The sequence below is a fragment of the Balaenoptera physalus genome (assembly GCF_965194825.1).
Source record: "Balaenoptera physalus genome assembly, chromosome: 16".
In the NCBI taxonomy this organism is placed as follows: Eukaryota; Metazoa; Chordata; class Mammalia; order Artiodactyla; family Balaenopteridae; genus Balaenoptera; species Balaenoptera physalus.
Window position 1 is genome coordinate 83,118,159 of NC_138898.1, and position 19,900 is coordinate 83,138,058.

General features: G+C 58.7%; 1 protein-coding gene across 9 annotated transcripts in view; it reads right to left on the reverse strand.

Annotated features, from left to right (window-relative positions):
- Window positions 1-604: 604 nt before the first annotated feature.
- ELN (elastin) overlaps window positions 605-19,900 on the reverse strand; it is a 32,734-nt gene continuing 13,438 nt past the window's right edge. For 3 of the 9 annotated variants that reach the window (XM_082429778.1, XM_082429782.1, XM_082429780.1), the window contains 28 exons: window positions 19,715-19,762; window positions 18,649-18,720; window positions 18,340-18,369; window positions 17,770-17,841; window positions 17,067-17,108; window positions 16,598-16,657; window positions 15,955-16,011; window positions 14,416-14,511; window positions 14,280-14,330; window positions 13,436-13,708; window positions 12,189-12,242; window positions 11,494-11,604; window positions 11,219-11,272; window positions 10,731-10,817; window positions 9,822-9,878; window positions 8,715-8,846; window positions 8,572-8,631; window positions 7,915-8,019; window positions 7,194-7,232; window positions 5,718-5,789; window positions 5,573-5,632; window positions 5,189-5,272; window positions 4,614-4,652; window positions 4,348-4,401; window positions 3,924-3,968; window positions 3,509-3,538; window positions 2,806-2,856; window positions 605-1,639 (listed from right to left, as the gene is read on the reverse strand). In XM_082429778.1, coding sequence (XP_082285904.1) covers window positions 1,596-1,639; window positions 2,806-2,856; window positions 3,509-3,538; window positions 3,924-3,968; window positions 4,348-4,401; window positions 4,614-4,652; window positions 5,189-5,272; window positions 5,573-5,632; window positions 5,718-5,789; window positions 7,194-7,232; window positions 7,915-8,019; window positions 8,572-8,631; window positions 8,715-8,846; window positions 9,822-9,878; window positions 10,731-10,817; window positions 11,219-11,272; window positions 11,494-11,604; window positions 12,189-12,242; window positions 13,436-13,708; window positions 14,280-14,330; window positions 14,416-14,511; window positions 15,955-16,011; window positions 16,598-16,657; window positions 17,067-17,108; window positions 17,770-17,841; window positions 18,340-18,369; window positions 18,649-18,720; window positions 19,715-19,762 — 1,979 coding nt within the window. In that variant the 3' untranslated portion in view covers window positions 605-1,595. The remainder of the gene's footprint in view (window positions 1,640-2,805; window positions 2,857-3,508; window positions 3,539-3,923; window positions 3,969-4,347; window positions 4,402-4,613; window positions 4,653-5,188; window positions 5,273-5,572; window positions 5,633-5,717; window positions 5,790-7,193; window positions 7,233-7,914; window positions 8,020-8,571; window positions 8,632-8,714; window positions 8,847-9,821; window positions 9,879-10,730; window positions 10,818-11,218; window positions 11,273-11,493; window positions 11,605-12,188; window positions 12,243-13,435; window positions 13,709-14,279; window positions 14,331-14,415; window positions 14,512-15,954; window positions 16,012-16,597; window positions 16,658-17,066; window positions 17,109-17,769; window positions 17,842-18,339; window positions 18,370-18,648; window positions 18,721-19,714; window positions 19,763-19,900) is intronic. The other 6 variants (XM_082429781.1, XM_082429779.1, XM_082429785.1 and 3 more) reach the window with 6 other exon arrangements.

The window sequence follows — 19,900 nt, forward strand, 5'->3', positions numbered from 1 at the left end:
GGACAGAAGGGTCATTTTTGTTTCCTCCATCTGTACTCTCAGCATCTAGAGGCCAAGGATTTGGACCTAAGGGGTGAGGGCTGGGGAAGGAGTGTCTGGGTGGGTGAACCCACATCCTCAGAGGAATGAGACCCACTGTGGGTGGGCATGTGTAGGGCTGGCTGCTCTGCTTCCCCTACAAAGGGATTATCATTATTAAAGGACACGCTGAACTAGGAGACGGATCAATTCACCAGAAGCCAATGGCAGGCGATTGGCAGCCCCCTAAATACATTTTGAACAGGTTCCCCAAGGCCGAACCCTGTTCCCTACCCGGACCAGGAGCTGAAGGCAGATGAGGGATTACAAAGGAGGCCAAGACATAGTTTCCTTTAAAAGGTTTTCATTTATTAGTCTTTTCTGAAGCAGTTAATTCTCTTTTCTTATTTAAAAAAAAAAAATGTGTGTTTCACTCAGAGTTATACCAAAGTGATTAAAATGAATCTTCTACTGGGGATGTAGCTCCCCAGATCAGAAAAAAAAAAAAAAAAAGTTTTTTTTTCCCCATAAACCACAAAAATAAAACCAAAGGAGAACATCAACAATCAAAAATAATCCCCAAATATCCAGGACAAAAAATAAAATATTTATTGATCTATCACAGCGAGACACAAAGAGATGGGCGGGGCAGGGGGGGAAATGCTCTGAAGTACAGTGGCTCCAGGGGGGGGACCGGGGATACAGTACTGCGTGGGGGGAGACCCAGTTTTGGGGGGAGATTCCTGCTGCCCCAGTCGGCACAGCCCCTCACAACCTGGGCTCAGGGCCCCTACGTAGGGGTGTGTGTGGTGGGGCAGAGGCAGGGCACAGGCTGCCGTGACAGGTTAATCGAGTTGATGGTAGGGGCGCCCAGCCAGCTAGCGGTGCCGGGCAGCCAAATGGGGGCCAGGACGGATGGACGGATGGACGGATGGGCAGATGGGCGGATGAATTCCACAAGAGCAAGAGGGCTATTCCCAATGGGGGGAATCTTCCGACCTGAAGGTGCCCCAGACATGGGGAATAGCGACTGGTAGGGGAGAGTGGGCCAAGGGGGCCAAGAGATCGTGTGACCGAATCCAGCTTGAGGGTTTCGATGCTTGGGTACCAACTGGACCGCAACCAGAGGGGGGTCCTGGTGGGCAGGGGGAGGTGAGACTGCCCAGGAAGTGTCTGCACCATCTTCAGAGGAGCCCCAGGGAAGGGGTTCCCTAAGGGGCTGCCCTTCCCTCCTCCCTCCCCGCAGGAAGAATGAGAGCACCAGTACGTAGCACCAAGTTCCCTTGGAGATGGAGTGTGTGGAGGGGGAGCTCCTGGGTGGGAAGGGGGTGGGGGCAGGGGCCAAGCCCACCCACCCCTCGCCTCTGAAGCAGGGGGCTTCCAGAGGCCCACTTGGCCACCACTCTCTTGTTTCCTTGCCCTGTGGATTTCCAAGGCCACCCTGCCTGCCCTGTTCCCTCCTGGGGTGGGAACTTAGGAGGGGGCATGGGATGGGGGGGGGTCACAAAGGGTTTACATTCTCCACCAAGCAGTAGCACCAACGTTGATGAGGTCGTGAGTCAGGGGTCCTGGGAAGCTCACTTTCTCTTCCGGCCACAGGCTTTCCCCAGGCAGGCCCCAGCTGGGTGCGGGGAGGCACACACAGGGTCAGTCTTGGTTGCTTCTCAAGCCCTTGCCGACTCCCCCCAACTCCAAGCTGTTCTTAGCACCCACATCATCACAGCAGGGAACAGAGGCTCCAAGAAGCCACGGGAAGCCTGGACACGACCCCAGGCCACTCTCTGAACTCTTCCGCTGTACAAACTCCCACTGGGCAGGGGGGTGGTAGCAGGACTCCTGCCCTCTCGTGCGGAGGGTCTGATTGGTTAACCTTATTTCAAATCATCAAGGCACCGAAGTCTGGTAGTAGGGCCTGGGGTAGCGCCTACCCTTGGGGGAGCTCGATGTGGCTCATTACTGCCACCTGGTGGCAGCGAGCGCCATCTTTCTCTCTCTCTGTGAAGCTCATCCAGGGTGTTTGTTGGGAAAGAAAGCCAACAAAAAGAAAGCTTGTGTGACAGGACCACAGGCACCAGCTGGTGCCTGACTGAGAGCTGGGTGCCCTGGACGAGGTCAGGCTGCTCTTGCCTCTGCCTCTCCCTGCCCTGGCCTGGGCTGTCTCATCTGCTCAGCGGGAAGCAGGTGGCGGGGGGAAGGGGATCCGCAGCCTGAGCTGGGCACAGGGGCGGAGCTGGGGCTTCTCTGGGTCTCTTTTGGGCATCGTTGGGAGATGCCTGGGGGGTGGTGATCAGACCCCCCACACACACACTGCCAGAGGCACATCTGCATCTTGGAGCAAGGGTGTGGCTCTGGGCCGCCTCTGCCCACCCTGCCGGGTCCACCCCTCTGACCCCCTGACTCCAGGGCTCCCTTTGTTGTCGCCTCCATTCTCTCTCTCCTTCTCTGCCCCTCCCAGCCCCTCCCTCCTCCTCATCCCTTCTCTTTCTCTCGGCTCCTCCCTGCAGGGGCGGGTGTGGGTACCAGGGAGGGAGGGGCTGCCAGGCCTGGCCTGGATGAGCCTGGAGGGTCCTGGGCCCACTCTCAGCTCTGCGTGTCTGTGTCGCAGGTAGAAGAACGGGTGGGTAAGGTGTCCAGCTCTGCCCCAGCTTCCCCACTCCCTGCCAGGCCTCGTCTGAGGTGCTGCCCTCTCTCCCAGGCTGATGGGTCCCATCACTCTGCCTCTGCCCGACACCCACCCTCCCACCCTCCCACCCCCCGCCCACTTCCAGGGGCTGAATCTCTACTCACCTTGGTATCCCAGGGCTCCCAGAGCCCCTCCATAGAGCTTGGGAGGTTTGCCTGTGGAGGGAAGGCCGGGATTGGGGAGGAGGCCAGGCCTTCCCGCCTCTCCCAGACACCCCACCCCAACCCCCCGCCCCTCCACGCGCCTCCATCTTGCAGCAGCGGGTTCCAAAGGCCTCTCTGACCCCGGCCCTACCCTCCTGTCCAACCTCGCTCCTTGCAGATGGCCTGCTGCCTGTGGAGGACTGAGCAGCTCTGCAGCGCCTTCTCCCACCACAGTCAGACCCTGGCCACGCCCCCCAGGGGCAGCCTTACCCCCCACTGACAGGCTCCAGGCTCAGCCTCCCTGACCACCTGCTTGAACAGGCCTTGTTCTTCCCCTACAGTTTCTTTCCTTTTCTATGGGACCTTGTCAACCTCTCTGGTTAGACCCTAAGACCCGGGCTGACCCAGGTCCCTGTCTCACTCCTGGTGCCCAGTCGAGTGCCCGGCTGGGAGCCCCAGGAATCGGGGTCCCCATATCCCCACATCCCAGGGCTGACTTCAGCTTCCGTGATTCCCCGTGGGGCTCCCTCGGGTCCCCACGCCAGAGGGCCAGCCCAGGGCCGTGGCTGCACTAGCCGCTCCCACAGCAGGATCGACCCCCGCCCTGCGAAGGAGCTCAGGGCTCTGCTTGAACTGGGGCCCCTTGTTCTTATGATAGACTCACCACCGACTCCCAGGCCCCCGGCTCCGCCACCTACAAGGCAAGGAGAGGGGTCGTGAGTGTGCCCACCTCTGGGGTGCCCGCCAAGCCCTCCCGGGCAGCCTGGGCCTCGTCTGAGAGGGGCCAAGTTCTGGGCTTGGGTGTTGGAAGCCCTTGGCTTTGCCTCTATCAGTGACTGTGTGACCTTGAGCGTGTCCCTGGCACTCTCTGAACCTCAGTTTGCCACATATGAACGTGGTGTGTTGGAAAAGCTGATGCTCCCTGGCCCGGCACGGGAGGGAGAGGAGAAGGGGAAACCCAACTCTGTGCGATCTGAGGGCGTGGGGTACCCTTCGGGTCCTGGCTCAGCCCTTCTGAGCAGGAGATGAACCAGGGAAGGAGGAAGGATGGGGCCCAGGGCGGGGGAGCCTGGTCATACCTGGGAAAATAGGAGACAGTCCGAAGCCAGGCCTTGCTGCGACACCTGCAGGAGGGGTTTGGGGTTGGTGGGGGCAGGGCCCACCCCAGCCTTGCCACCTATTGCCTCTCCGACTAGGACCACCTCCTCCCACTGCCCCCTCCCCACTGCCAAAGCAGCTTTCTTAACAAAGCTGGTGCCCTCCTGGCATCCTGGGATGCGGTTCCATGGCCTCAGCTCGTCGGCCTGGTGTCTGAGGCACATGTGTCCACCTGACCCTGAGGCCTGCCCCTCTGCCCAGGATGCCTCCTTTCCCGGACTGTCCCCTCCACCCTCTCTCTGTGTCCCTGTGCCAGATGCAGCTTCAGAGTCCCAGCTGCTAGGCAGCCAGGCCTCCTCCAGGGCCGGGCCGAGCTGAGGATTTCACAGCGGAGGTGGTCCTTACCTCCAAGTGGGAACGGCCTGGCGGCGCCTAGGAAACCTCCAAGGCCAGCGGCACCTGAGAAGAGGGCAGATGGGGGTCAGGACGAGCCACAGTTTAAGGGACCCTGAGCATCCCCTCTGGGGTCTGGGGTCAGGGATCTCCCAGATGTGCCTTCAGGGGTATCGTGAGCAGGACTGAGGCCTGCACCGGGGCGGGGACAGGGCAGTGGGGGTGGGGCATAAGCAGCCTGCAGGCCTGGGCAGAGGGAGGCATCGGGAGCAACTCACCATATTTGGCTGCTTTAGCAGCTGCAGCTGGGGACACACCTGGGGAGATGGGGAGCATGAGGGCCCAGGAATATCTCCTCCCTCCCCAAGTCATGTCCCCCTCCTGACCTGCTCACCGATCTGCCATCTGCCTACTGACTCATCCTTCCACCATCCCTCCACCCCGCCTTCATCCGTCCATCTTTCCAGAAGTCTTTATTAAGCTCCTACTGTGTGGCCAGCCTTGTGGAGTACACGGGGTAAGGGACTTCAGGCCAGGTCAGGTAGGGAGACACAATGAATGATGACCCAAGAGAGAGAGAAATGTTAACATAAGGTCCACCATGATGGCAGAGACTTTGGGAAAGTAATTTCCCTCCACGCTTTGCTTTTCTTCTCTGGAAAATGGGCATAACCATCTCTATCCTAATGAACTCCCACTTGAGGTGGTTGGGTGAATTGAAAGAGAGGGAGAGGACTGGGACACCCAGCTGTAAGGGGCAGCCCTCGCTAAGCCTGCTCAGGCCCCTCCAAATGCTGCAGGAGCCCAGAGAAGGGGGCGGTCATGCACTCACTGATTCCAGGGTACCCCTTACCTCCAAGGCCCGCAACCCCTGGGACAACTCCAAGCCCTCCGACTCCGAGCCCACCGACTCCGAGCCCACCGGGTCCCCCCAGCCCTGAGGAGAGAGCTGTGCATTAATCCCCGCACGTGAGAGCAGCTGGTCTGTCCGCGGTGGGGTGCGGGAGGAGGTGGGGGGGTGGGGAGATCATCCCAGGACCCAGGTGGAGCCTGAGCCCCCAGGGCCTTGGAGGGCTCGTGGGGCCAGGAGGTGGGCCGGGCCCCTGGGAGACGATGCCCCTGAGGGCCTCAGGAACAGGTCAGGGAATATGTGCTCCATGGTGCGTGGTCAGAACCCCTCCCCTCCTGTCAAAGCCTAGAAGCCTGGCGGCAGCCCCCGCCTCAAGCCTGTGCTCACCAAACTGGGCGGCTTTGGCGGCAGCTTTGGCGGCAGCAGCCACAGCATCAGGTCCGGCTCCTGGGGACACAGAGGGGGCTCAGGGAGGGACTCTCCATGGGTCAGTCTTCCTCAATGCCCAGCCTGTCCTGGGGTTTCAACTCACCTACCACACCACCTGGGACACCGACTCCGCCAAGACCTCCAATGTCTCCAAGGGCCCCAGGCACTCCTGCTCCTGTGGAGAGAGGACAAAAAGTCAATCCTCCCCTTTCTGAAGGACGGGGTCTCCCGGCCCCAGGGCTACTAGGCAAGTAGACAGGTGGCTGAGGCCATGTGATCTAGTGGAAGGAGCATTGGACAGAAGTCCATAACCAGACACCTGAGTCTGAGGTCCAGCTCTGCCCTGACCCATCGGGCAAGGGTACACCCCCTTGAGCCTCAGCCTGCCTGTCTCCTCTCCTTCCTCCCGGGCTGGTGCTGGGACCTGCAGGTGGTCACAGTGGTGGCTGTGGCCACAGGCTGCCAAGGGTGGAGGACTAGTCTCAGGTCCTGACAGCCCTGGGTTTGAATCTGGCTTCTCCACTCATCATAGCTGTCACCTCTCTGAGCCGCAGAGTTGCATCTCTATAAAGGAGATGACGATCCTTACGCCTGCTCACCTATAGGTGTTTGAAGAGTGAAAGGACCTCTGAGTGTGAACCACTGTCCAGTACAGAGCTGCCAGGAGCGGCAGCAGCAGGAGTTACAGCTAGCGCTTTAGGGGGACACGCATGGTCCATGTGTCACACTTATCAGACTGCTCTGGGCAGCAGGAAAGGTAGGTACTATTAGCCCCATTTCGCAGATGAGAAAATTGAGGCACAGCAGTGGTTAAGCAATGTGTTCAAGGTTTCATGGGCAGGAAATGACTTCGGAGCCAGAGCCCTTAACTGCTCTGTTTCCCTGGCGATGGCTGCCGAACTCAGGCCAGCAGAGCCGCCAGCGAGGAACAGGAGAGGGGCCTGTGGGTCATCAGTCCCGTCGTGGGCGGGGGCTGAGGAAGCTGGGATTTTCCGAGGTAGAAACTGGCCCCACGTGGACCGGCCAGGCCTGGTTGGCAGTTCCCTGGCGGAGGCCCCGGCCCAGATCCCAGGAGGCCGGGAATGCAGGGGGACATAGACAGTGTGGATCTGGCCAGGCGGGGCTGCCCGAGTGCCAAGTGTGGGGGGAGGGCAGGTCTGCCACGTCCTCGTGGCTCGTGGCGGGCGCAGTCATGCTGACAGGGAGGCAGGGGCCCAGATGAGGAGTCCTGGCTTTGCTGGGAGAGCAGCCCTGGCCCCTCCCTGGCCTTGGGCCCCATGAAACTGTCAGGGTCTGAGGGGTCTTAGGGACCATGGTCCTCACCAAAGTGAAACTGCCCCCAGCGGGGCTGGAAATGTGAAGAGCGGTTTTGGTTGTCCTGGGGCTGGAGGCACTCTAGGCATTTAGTGGGCAGGAGCCAGAGTCTGCTGAACCATCATTAATGCTTCCTAGAAACTGCCTTTTTCCATCCTGACCATCCCAACCCTGCGCTGTAGGCTCCAGGCACTGGGCCTTGGCCCAGGGGGAGGGGAGCTGGGTGACCAGGTGCTGTCAGGGATGGTGTGTGGGGTGCACTCACCGTACTTGGCAGCTTTAGCTGCGGCCAGGGCTCCAGGTACTGGGGAAAAGGGCAAAAGGAAGAGTGGGGTGGTCAGCAGCTGAGCTCTGTGCCTGGGGATTCTGCTTCCTCCAGGGAGCCCTCCTTGACTTCCTCAGCCTTCTTTGCTTCTCTCAAAGCCCTGAAGCTGTGGCTCTGCAGCCAGGAGCTCACCCAGCCAAGTACAGAGCTTCAGTGTCTAACTGTGCCTCTACCAGTCTGGTCTGGGGGTGCTTGAGGGCTGAACTGTGCCTCCTCCTTCCATCTGTCCCCTCCCGTCTCCTCTAGGCCCGGCGTGGTCTGCCTGAGGCTGGACATAGAGCAGGCTCAGTAACTAGTAGATGAAGAGCTAGAGTTCCTAGTGGCCCCCTTGCCACAGTGCACTGCTGAAGGGGCGCCAGGCTAGCCCACCCACACCACTGAACCCAGGGACCTCCAGCCTCCTTCCTTGGGTGGTGGGCTTCTTCTCAGTTTGGAGCCCTGGCACCCTTCCACTGAGGAGACAGAAACTCTGAAATCTGGCAGAAGAGGACCCTTCGCCTGGCCTGCCCACATCCTGTTACCCCAGTTGTCTCTAACTGCTCAGGAGAACCTAATGGGGAATTTATTGCACACCTCTGAGTGGAGGGGACGTGCTGGGAGGAGAGGTCTCCCTCCTCTGAGGTCAGGGGCGTTTCTGTTCAGCCCCTAGAAGGCCCCTCACCTGCACCTGCCCCAAATCCAGGAACACCAACACCAACTCCAAGTCCAGGAACTCCAACACCGGGTCCAAATCCGGGAACGCCGGCAGGAAGCCCAGCGGCAGCCCCTGGGGGAGATGGGGAGTGGGGTGGCGGCAGCAGGCAGGGAACAGGCCCTTTTTGGGGTGTACGGCTCAGGGAGCTGAGTCAGGCCCCAAGGGAAGGGGTCCAGACCCCCTTAATCTGCCCTCTACGCTGCCACCAGAATGGTCTTCCTAAAACTCTCATTGACCACCAAGTCCAGCCCTTCCCCAGGCTGGCATTCAGGGACACACACTCTGGACACCACTGCCCTTTTCAGGCTAACCTCCTGTTCCTCCCTTTTGGATGAACTCATTTGATTCTCCTAACAAGCCTCTGTGACAGGTGCCATCGGTACCCACACGAAAGGACAGGAAACTCAGAGGTCACTCAGCTAGTGTGTGGCTCAGGACTCGAACCCGGGTCTCCCTCAGGCCAAATCTGCACTTCCAATCCCTCTGTCTGCCGCCTTGTGGGCCTCATGAGGCTGCAGGGCGGGCCTGAGATATGGCATGTCCTGGGGTCCAGTTTAGGCTTGGGTCACGCTGGGCCAGGCCTGGGCTTGTGGGGTGAGGAGAGAAGGCAGGCAGGGCACTCACGGAACTGGGCTTTGGCGGCCGCCTTAGCAGCGGCTTTGGCTGCAGCTGGGGCCCCTACTCCTGGGAGGAGAGAGAGGGGGTTCAAGGATGGCGCCCATGGAGCTTTCAGAGGCCCCTCAGGCCCACTTGCTCACACTGCTTACCTATGACGCCACCGGGGCCAATGCCAACACCGGGACCCACGCCGACTCCGGGACCCAGACCGACACCGGGACCCAGCCCAACACCGGGACCCAGACCGACACCGGGGCCCAGACCGACACCTGGGCCTAACCCTGCAAGACAGAGAAGAGCTCATCCTTAACCAAGTCCTGATCAAGGAGGGCAGAAGCTAATGGAAAGAGCAGCGGGCTGGAGGTCAGGAGCCCTGGGTCCTTAGCCGGGCACAGACTTGCTGTGTGACCTTGGACAAGTTACTTTCCCTTGATGGGCCTCAGCTTCTTCATCCCTAATATGAGGTCTGGGCAGGATCAGGAGTTCTTAAACTTTGGAGTTACAAGGGCCCCTTTGAGGCTCCTGAGGGTGATGGAGGCAGACTTATGTAGTAAAGGGAGCTCTGCAAGACAGGCAGGACTGGCTTCCAAGCTCAGCTCGGCCACCATTTAGCTGTGTGACTATGGGCAAGTCTCTTAGGCTCTTGGAGCCTCAGTTTCCACATCTGTGAAATGGGCATAAGAGTACCAATTTCATAAGGCTGGTGTAATGATTACCTCAGCAAATGATAGTTTCACAAAAAAGAGTTGTTTATCATATGTGAGTTTGGGGGTCAGCAGACCTGAAGTTAAGATTTCTCTGGCTCTAAAGTGAGCTGTTTCGCTATGCCATATTCAGGAAGGTATGGGAACCTGGGGCTGCCAGGGTGGCCCTCAGATGAAGCAGGACATGGAGAACCTTGTCAGGGAGCAAGAACATGGTTGTCCCTTGGGGTAGGTGGGAGCCCAGAGGAGCCCAGCATTTGTTCCAGAAGCAGGGCAAGGCCCCAGCTGGACTGGGAGGCAGCAGTGGCTTTGGGAAGGGTAGGGGGTGTGTTCTGGAGGGCTCGCCAGCACCTGTTCTCACTTTGCCTTCCTAATCAGAAACTTCATCCACACCCCTCAAAGTGGTCAGATGGGCCAAAAGCTGTGAGGAAGGCCCACGTCCAGAACATGACAGCCTAAGGAGGGGGGTCTGCCAGACCCCAAAGCAGGGACACAAGAGAGCAGTGCTCTAGGCTGAGGGTCGAAGACAGGACTGGCAGGGGGCTCACTTACCAAACTGGGCAGCTTTGGCGGCTGCTTTGGCGGCTGCAGCTGCCTGGATCCCTGCCCCTGGAGATGTGAAGAGTGTGGAGTGGTCCTCAGCACCACTTCCGCCTCTTACCCACCCTCCACAGTGGAAAGGCTTCTCAGAGACCACCTCTAGGGAACTGTCCCCTCACCCAGGAAACCCAGCGTGAGGCAGGCCCGCTCTCAGATGGCCCACCAGCCGCCCTGGGCACGTCCCTTCCCTGAGAAGCAGCTCTGAGACTGTGGCCTTCTAGCTCTGCCCATGGTGGAGGGCAGCCCGAAGCTGTCTCTCCTAAACCTCAGTCTAAAAGATTTCTGGAGCTTTCTGCTGAAGGTGATGTTAGTTTTTAAAAATCCTAATCACGTCCATATCCAAAACTATTAGAGGAAGCGCCACATTTCTTGGGGGGAAACTCAAAAGGGGAATTTCCTCCCAGAAAGAAGAAGAAATGCAGAAGAGAAATCTTCTGGTGGGAAAAAAACAACCAAGGAAGGCTGTAAATTAATCTCATTGTAATTCTTAATCTCCTCCCCTTGGAGAAAGAGTGCCGGGAAAACAAAGGCTGACACAGGCCCTCCCACCTGATCAGAAACCAGAAAGGCCCCGTGAGGGGTGAATGAGGCCCCCCAACCCTGGTAGAGCAGAGTTCCACTGCCTATTGGGCTGACATCCTGAGCGTCCCCGGGGTAGGTAGGGGACTTGCCGGGTTCACTCAGCAATCTGGAATCCCATGGGGGCTCTTCCCTCCAAACTAAGGGAAATTGCTTTGTCTCTACCCTTGTCTCTGGGCTCAGTCTTGTCATCTGTAAAATGGTACACTTGACATAGGCCACCTCCAGGGCCCCTTCCATGAGATAAGCCAAACCCATGTCTGGGTTGGGGACACAGCTCACCTGGTACCCCTACAGCGCCTGGCACACCTGGTATTTCTCCTCCGGCACCTGGCACCAGCCCTCCCAGGGCTCCTGCTCCTGCAGCACCTGGAGGGGTGAAGAGCATCCAGCTCTGCCCTTGAAGTGCCCCCTTCTTGGGGGAGCAGAGGGTGGAGGTAGGGGTTGCATAATGGCATAATGGTTGTGTATGGATGGGCACCTTTAACTCGCTGGTCTGGGGGAGATAAGCCAGGCACCAATGATCCTAATGGTGCGCAATTGAAAAGCGCAGAAAACTTCACTGTGGCTTTGGAAGATGGGCCCAGGGGCTTCCGACCTTGACCCAGGCCATTTCAGCCCTGGAGGCCCTAGTGTGAGGTTGCTCTGCCCTCGTGTTGGAGAATTGCTCTGAGCTTTGAGCCTGGGCCCTGCAGGAGAGCAGGGCTGCGGTGGGGAGGAGGGGAGGGCATGGCCCTGGGCGTGAGGACAGGCAAGGCTGGGGCACTTACCGATCTTGGCTGCCTTGGCGGCGGCTGCCTGGGCGGCGGCTGCTTGGGCTGCTGCTATGAGGAACCGAGAAAGAAAGAGACTCAGAAACCTTGCTGGATCTCAGCCAGGCTGTGCTGACAGAGCTCCTGCCCCAAAGGCACTGGAGACCCTCCCTGCGCTCTCCCCCAGCTCCTCCCTGAGCTCGGCGAAGCCCAGTCTACCCTCCCCCACCCCCACCCCCAACCGCCAAGCCCCCACCCCTTCCCTGTTTCCCCCGCATGGAACTAAGGCTCACGGGAAATGCCAGCTCCAGGAACACCTCCGACTCCGACACCGAAGCCAGGAAAGCCCCCAGCACCGACGCCGAAAGTGGGAATACCTCCAACTCCCACTCCGCCTCTGGCCCCTGCAGAGAGAAGAGAACCAAGTGGAAAACGATCTCAATGAGAGAGGCTGGGAAGGGCTCTGGGGGACGCTGGACAGGAGAAGAGGATGCGAGCTTCCCCTATGTCTGGTCCGTGAAGGACAGGAAACCATGGGACACCTGGGCCCCCCACCAACTTCCTCCCTACTGACACCCCGCAGTGTGTCTCCAGCCCCTCTCTTCTCTGAGCGCTTGGGGAAGAGCCTCTTTGTTGAAGATGGAAAGACTGTGCACAGGTCCCCTATCCCCAGCCAGTCTTGGGCTCCTCTGAGAGGGTCCTGGCCAGAGCAGGGAGGGTCAGGGACACTGTCTCCACTGGGAATGCCGTACTGGGACTCTCCTATCACCCAGTCCCTTGGCCTCATGGTGGGAGACAACTGGGGGAGACATAGTCCTGGGGCCCAACAGGGCCAAGTCCCAGCTCTGCCAGTGACTTGCTGTGTGGCCCTGGGCAAGTCACTCCCCTTCTCTGGGCTGTACAACGGGGGCTAGAAGATGACGGTCCTTTAGTTCTGGCAAGTAAAGGCCAGAATAGGGTGGGGCGGAGCTATCAGCACAGGACTCACCGAATTTGGCTGCTTTGGCTGCTGCTTTAGCAGCTGCAGCTGGTGACACAGCCCCTGTAGAGACCAAGGGAAACACAAATGCTCAGGAGAGAATGGAGCAGAGATGCGCTATATATATCCCTCTGTCCACCCATCTGTCTTTCAGTCCATCTTCTTTCTATCTGTTGAGCCAACACAGAGTGGTCCATCCATTTACTCACACATATATCTCCATCAGCCCATCTGTCCATCTGTCTATCCAGCCACCCATTCATCCGTCTGCTGACCTTCCTGTATGGCTGTCCATTTGTCTATCTTTGGACCTCAATCTACCCACTCAACCACTTATCTCTCTGTCCACCCACACACGCATTTATCCATCCATCTATCTATCCATTCATCTAAATATCTAACCAACCAACCATTTTGATTTTCTTTTTCTCGCGGCGCTCCGCGGCACGTGGGATCTTTGTTCCCCGACCAGGGATCAAACCCTCACCCCCTGCACTGGGAGCGCAGAGTCTTAACCACTGGACTGCCAGGGAAGTCCCCCATCCATTTTGTATTTGCCTTCTACCCACCCATTCATCTGCTCATCTACCCACGTGCTTATCCATCCATCCATCCATCCATCCATCCATCCATCCATCCATCCTTCTAACCACTTATCTTGTCCCCCACCTGCCTATTCATCTCTCTTTTCATTTACCCATTTAACTCACCATCTACCATTTTACCTATATCTATCTATCCATCCATGTAACCACCCATCCTTGTATCTGTCCCTTCATCCACCCACCACCCACTCTCTCATCCATCAATTTGCCTACTCATCCACATGGCCATTCTCCTACCTCCCTAGCTGTCCCTCTGCCCATCCATCCCCCCCATCCATCTATCCACCTATCTACCTACCCACCCATCTATCCACCATTTACTGAGCACATATTCAGCTAAGGGCTGGGAACACAGAGATGAAAAAGACATGGTTCCTGCCCCCAGGAGCACACTGACAGCCAAAAGGTGAATTCAAGATGTTGCTGGCCATAGTTAATTAGGAGGTGGTCATATCCCAAGGGAGAGAAGATGACCAAGGGTGTGGAGAGAAGAGGATAGAGTGGGGAGGTGTCGGGGAGAATACAAAAGTCTTGGCAATAATTTCAACATCTCTCTCTTACACACACACACACACACACACACACACACACACACACACACACAGAGCCAAGCTCACCTGGTCCACCCATGATGCCCGGGCCCCCCAATACCTGGGATTCCAACACCTGGGACTCCAACACCTGGGACTCCAACACCAGGGACTCCAACACCTGGGATTCCAACTCCTGGGACTCCAACACCTGGGACTCCAACTCCTGGGACCCCAACACCTGGGACTCCAACTCCTGGGACCCCAACACCTGGGACTCCAACACCTGGGACTCCAACTCCTGGGACTCCAACTCCTGGGACTCCAACTCCTGGGATGCCAACTACTCCTGGGCCAAAGCCTGGCGCACCGGGCACTAAGCCTGCAGCAGCGCCTGTGGAAGGAAAGGATTGTTCCCCTGGCCTGGACCCTGTGGGAACCTCAGAGGGCCTCCAGGGGCATGACTCTGGGGAGCTACAGGAGCGGCAGGTCCTGAGTGCAGGATCCCAGGTGAGCGGGCATCGCATCTGCATGGATCCAAGTCATCCGAGAGAAGGGCGGGGGATGAGGGAACCCCGACAGAGCTCTACGGGTTTGCACCTGTGGCTGGGAGGAGCACAGTCTAGCTCTGAAGCAGAGTCAGAACGCTCCTCTGGGCACCCAGGCAGTTGGTGCAGCAGCTCTGGGTGGCCCTGGGGGAGAGTGGGAGGAGACAGATGCTCCACAGGGTCCCTGCCCTCTGCTGAGTCAGTCAGTGGAGAGCACTGGACAGAGTCTCCCAGGCAGAGTGGCCAGACCACCCACCACCCACTCTCTCATCCATCAATTTGCCTACTCCTGGCACTTCGTGCCCCAGATGGACGAAGGCAAAGTCCATCCAGCCTTATAGGACTAGGGTCTCCAAGGCCCATGCGGAGGCCAGAGCTGGCCGGAGCCCTGGTCCTGCCCCCTGCGGGGACACTCACCATATTTGGCTGCCTTAGCGGCAGCAGCAGCAGCATCTGGAGCCCCGGCCCCTGGAGAGAGAGCCACAGAGGGTGAGGCCCTTCCCCTACAGCATTCTCAAGGAGACCCTCCACCCCCTGCTGGAGTGGACACGACCTGCGATGCCTCCGATGCCAGGAATCACGCCGGGCCCGCCAGGAATGCCAGCACCTCCAACACCAATGCCAGGGAGAACGCCGGCTGCTCCAGCACCTGTTAGGAGGGGGATAGTGCAAATGTGGCTCCCGGGGGCCCCTCCTGAAGCCAGGCAGAAGGCTACTTGGATGCTGGTGTTTTCACAGTGCAATCTCCTCTGGGAATGAGGCCCAGGCATCTCCAGCTGGGCCTGCTTGGGAAGGCCCCCACCCCACTGTTCCTTGACTCACCCCCAAAGTGTCCATTTCAACACCCTCATTAAGGGACTTGTATGTTTTCAGACAAATCCCATTCTAATCACTGCCACATACTGAGAAACCACAAGCGGCCGCTCCCCGGGCCAGAGGGGCCCCTGCAAGAATGTTCAAGACTTCCTCTCCCTGTGTTCCGAAGACGCGGCCAAGTTTGCAATCCAAGCGCCTGGCTGCCTGGCTCTGGCAGCCCCTTGCCGTCCCACTCTCCTGCTCCCACATTCCAGCCATCCCCTCCAGCCTTGGGGGCTTGGAGGGAGGGCTTGTGGGGCCTCCGTGGGGCAGGCCTCCAGCTCAGTGCTACAGGCTACAGGAAGGGCTCCCCTGGGACTGGGGTAGAGGTGAAGACTTCACCCCCCATGATCTGACTCTGAACTGGGGAATGACCCGGGACAGGGGGACAGATGCCCACTTTGCTCCCCACGTGGGCATAGAGAAGGCCATGCCACATCTACTAGCCAAGGGATCATGGGCTTGAGGAGCTAGTTAAAAGTTTTATAGTACATATTAAATCGATACTAAACTATTAAATTGTTTAAATGCTCATATAGGTACCACCTAAAATTATCATTCTAACCACCCTTTTACCCATTCCCTCTGCCTGCTCCCTCCTATTTTAACCACATGGCAAACTCCACCTATATTTTAAGGCCTGAATCAAATATTTTCTCTGAGAACGCTTCCTGATTATCCCCAGGTAGAAACAACGTCTCCCTCTTGACTCCCACAGCAGTGCCAACATTCTCCAGCAGAGCTCTTATCTGTCCCTGGTCTCTGAAATGGATGGGTGGAGGGAGGGAGGGACAGAAGGAGGGAGGGATGGATGAATGGATGGATGGGTAGATGGATGGATGGATGGAGAGATAAGTGGGTGGATAGATGGATGGAAGGATGGATGGATGGAGGGAGGGATGGATTCATGGATGGATGGATGGAGGGAGGGACAGAAGGAGGGAGGGATGGATGAATGGATGGATGGAGGGATGGGTGGATGGATGAAGAGATGGATGGAGGGATGGAGGAATGGAGGATTGGAGGGTGGAGTGAATGGACGGATGGAAAAAAGAATGAATGAATGGATGGATGGAAGGAGAGAGGAACGGGTGGTGTTGCAAAAGTTGGATAAATGGGGGTGGAGTGGGGAGGGGCCACCTTAGTTAGTTATCTGTGAGGAAGGCTCTCAGTGGTAATAGGGATGGAGAGGTTGGGGGGCTGGCAGCTAGCAGGCAGGGACTCCAAGCGTACTCACCAAGTTTTGCTGCTGCTTTAGCTGCTGCTGCTGCTGCTGCAGCCTGTGTGCCAACCCCTGGGGGAGAGGAAGGAGAGAGACTCTGGAAAGTGTGCCCCTGCATTTCCAGAGCCCACCTATTCCAGCCCCAAGAAAACCAACTGGTTCGGGGCTTCCCTGGTGGCGCAGTGGTTAAGAATCTGCCTGCCAATGCAGGAGACACGGGTTCAAGCCCTGGTCTGGGAGGATCCCACATACCGCAGAGCAGCTAAGCCCGTGCACCACAACTGCTGAGCCTACGTGCCACAACTACTGAAGCCCGCACACCTAGAGCCTGTGCTCCACAACAAGAGAAGCCACCGCAATGAGAAGCCCTCGCACCGCAATGAAGAGTAGCTCCCGCTCACCACAACTAGAGAAAGCCGCGCACAGCAACAGAGACCCAATGCAACCAAAAATAAATAAATAAATAGATTTATATAAAAAAAAGAAAACCAACTGGTTCACATCTGGGTGTGGATGTGGGGTTTCATAGCATGCAGAGGTTGAGGATCCTTCTCCAGGCTCAGACCCGGGGTCTGGATGTAGGGTGGGCTGGCCTGCTTTATGGAGCCTCGGTGATTAGTGCCCCCTTTGGCTGGCAGTGGGGTGAGGCTCTCCTTACCTGTCCCTGTCGGGTACCCGGCCTTGCCCGCGGCACCAGCTACTCCTCCAGGCCCATAGCCTGCAAAACGAGAGCCTCTGGGCTTCCACGTGGACCTCACCGTGGCTGCCCCCTGCCCTGCCCTTCAAGGGCCAGGCCACCCAGAGTCTCCACCTGCCCCCCCCACAGCCAGAGTTAAATACAAATGTGTATGGGATGGTTATTCCCATTTTACAGACAAAGACACTGAGGCTCAGAGAAGAAACCGGTTCTCCCAAGACCTGGTGATAAGTGCGAGGGCCAGGATTGAGAATGAGGCTGTCTGAGTCCAAGTTCCATGTCCCCTCCTTCGGGGACTCCCATCCCGAGACTCCACAACCCCCCTCCCTCCAGCTGGTGCTCTCTTAGCCCTGAGCTGGGGCCACAGCTCCCTTGCCGGAACCCTGCAGCTGGAGAGAGCCAGAAGCCCGCCAGTCTAAGAGGGCCTTACCATAGGGCAGTTTCCCAGTGCTGTAGGGCAGTCCGTAGCCACCTGAGGAGACGGAGTGTGGGATCAGGGGATGCCCCATGGCAGCCCCATGCCTCACTGGGCCCCCACTACCTGGGTAGACAGACCTATTCCCACAGGTACTGAAGCCCGAGACCGCGCCGCCCCCACCAGGGCTGTGAGCTGCTCTCAGAGGCTCTCGGGAGAGCAGAGGCCTTGGTGGAGGAGGGAGAGGACACCCCTGCCCCAGGGCATGATGGGACACCCATTCTTCTACCAACCCAGGCCCTGCCATGGCCCTAGAGTCTGAGTATCTTCCTTACTCTCCTCCCCATCAGGAAACAGCTCATGATGTGAGCTGATTGCTGGGGTGGAGGTGGGTTGACATCAGAGGGGTCTTTCCAGTGAATGGTGTTTCTTACCATCAATGCAAGTGGTTTCCCATCAGGGCTACGGGTCTCTGTGCATGTGTGTGCATGTGTGTGCACACTTGTGCATGTGTGTGCATGGGAGTGAGACCAACACCTGCAGGATGGCTTCCCCCTGTTTCCCTTTGCTGGCGACCAGAAATGGGCTTTAATACCAGGTTTCCTGACTACCCCCATCCACCCCAAGACACAGGTGGCCAAACAAGTCCCCTCTCAAGCTGGCTTCCCAGTAGGGAGGCCCAGCGAGTGGTGTCTCTTGAATCCCCCTTCTGCCTTACTTGGCAGCTTGGGTGCCTTGATGGGGTACCCCAGAGGGACTCCAGGCTGCTGACCTCCAAAGGGTCCAACTCCTGTGGGAACAAGGAGAGCAAAATCAGGTCCCAGCCACTCGGGCCAGCAGCCCCTGCGAAGCCCCCAGCCTCACGCTCCACTTTCTGCTCAGACAGAATGAGCTCCCATGGCATCTGGAATCCAGAAACCATCCTAGTGCCTAGAGGGCCTTCCTGCCTCTTTCTCATCGGCCAGCAGAGCAACCCCCAGTGACGGGCCACTTCCTTCTGGAAGCTACAGGACACTCTCCCTCCTGGGGCTTGGGCCACACTTAGGGCCTGTAGCCCTTGTGGCATTTGGCACAGACTGCTGGGTTTTCTGGGCTCATCTGGGCTCCCAGACAGAGGGTTGGGACGGGGGAAGCAGGCCTGTGACTGATGCCACTTTGTGCTGAAGCCAGTCTGAGGCCTGGAGCAGTAGGCACGCCCAGCCCCTCCCAGGGGAGGATCTCCTGCCCGGCTGGCCGACCCATTGGCCTGCCCACCCTCACTGGCGTGGGGGACCCAGCCTTGCCTTACCTGGGATTCCGGCAAAAGCTCCGCCTCCACCTGCAGTGACAAGGAGCCATCACTGCAGCCCTGCCACCACGGGCACAGGGCACCCACGCACCAATGGCAGCGCCGAGGGGCGGGCTGACCCGAGCCGTGGCCACTTCTGCCCAGACCTCCCAGCTCATGCTGCCTCGCACACACTCGGGGATTTCTGAGAGATGTGCCGCCCATCTCAGCCAGCTGAGCCCAGGGTCCCCGCCCCTCACCCCGGGACGGAGGGGACTGAGGGCGAATGGAGATTCCCACCACGGGTCACCAGCCCAGCTGGCAACATACCTGGGGCCTTGGCCTTGACTCCTGCTCCAGTGGGAAGCCCCGGGAGCACCCCTACACCCGGGAACCGAGCTCCTGAAGGGGCAAAGCGGGGGCTTGCAGCGGGCACGGGAAGGCCGGCCTGGAAGGTCCAGCCCGGCGCCACAGCCCCGTCAGTGACTCAGCTGGCCTCCTTCCCCACTGACTGTCAGCTACTGGCATGGCTCACAGGGTCGGGGGAGGGCCTCTTTGGTGGTGACTTTTCTTCCCCATCTGACCCAAGGTCAGAAGTTTTAATCCTATTTCCTAGCCATGTGCTTCTGTGTTTCTGTTGGCCTGTCTCTAAACTGGAGTTAATTTCCCGCCGCCCTGCCCACCCTCATTAGAGAAGGCAGACAGCAGAAGCCTGCCAGAAATGGGAAGAGCCTGCAGGTCGGGGAGGCCTGTGACCTTGGGGGGCTCTCACTGGATGTGATTCACAAGCAAACACAAAGCAGTCATCTGCTCTGGCTGGGTGACACTCCATTTGCCAGTGTCCAGGGCTGCCACCTCTCCTGTCTCCCCTGGGGCTGGGCCATCGTGGCAGGGAGGGGCCAAGGGAGGGACACTCTGCCAGCAAATCCCGCAGAGCAGCCCGAGTCTGGGCTTTTGGGGGAATTCAAGAGGTCACACGTTGGGTGGGGTGGCCGGGCCCTGGTGGGGAAAGGAGGTTGAGAGGGCAGCTCCGAGGGTCTCCTGCAGGGCAGATGCACTGGGTGGGCCCCCTGGTGACTTATGGCTTTTGGGAAACAGCTGGCCACAATGGGGACTTGGTCTGTCCTTGGGGGCCCACTGCAGGCTGCAATGATGTCTGGGTCTGGGCCTGGGCTCAGGGCTCTGGGGGGCCAGGGGAAGCTTGTTGATCTTCGTAGGGGAAAGACAACCAGAGATCTTATGTCTGTAGCCTGAGCTTTGATGCTTAGGGAGAAAATGCCGGGCAGGACCCAAGGTCCCTGGTGGCCTTGGCTTCGGGGGAGGTGGGGGGCCACCGGGGAGGCTGCCAGGGTCCGCTCTCCTTGCTATAGGGTCCCCTTTCCCTCCTTGCTCTCACCTGCGCCGGGGAGCACTCCGCCTGGGAATACACCTGGGAGCCCCACACCTGTGGCCAAAGAAGGATCGTGAGCAACAGCCTGGCCTCCGGGGGCCCCTCCTGGCCCGTCCCGCCGTGGCAGCTCCGGGGCTCCCGAGCCAGCCACCTGGCTGCCCGGCGGGAACAGCGAGGGACACACGTGTGCTG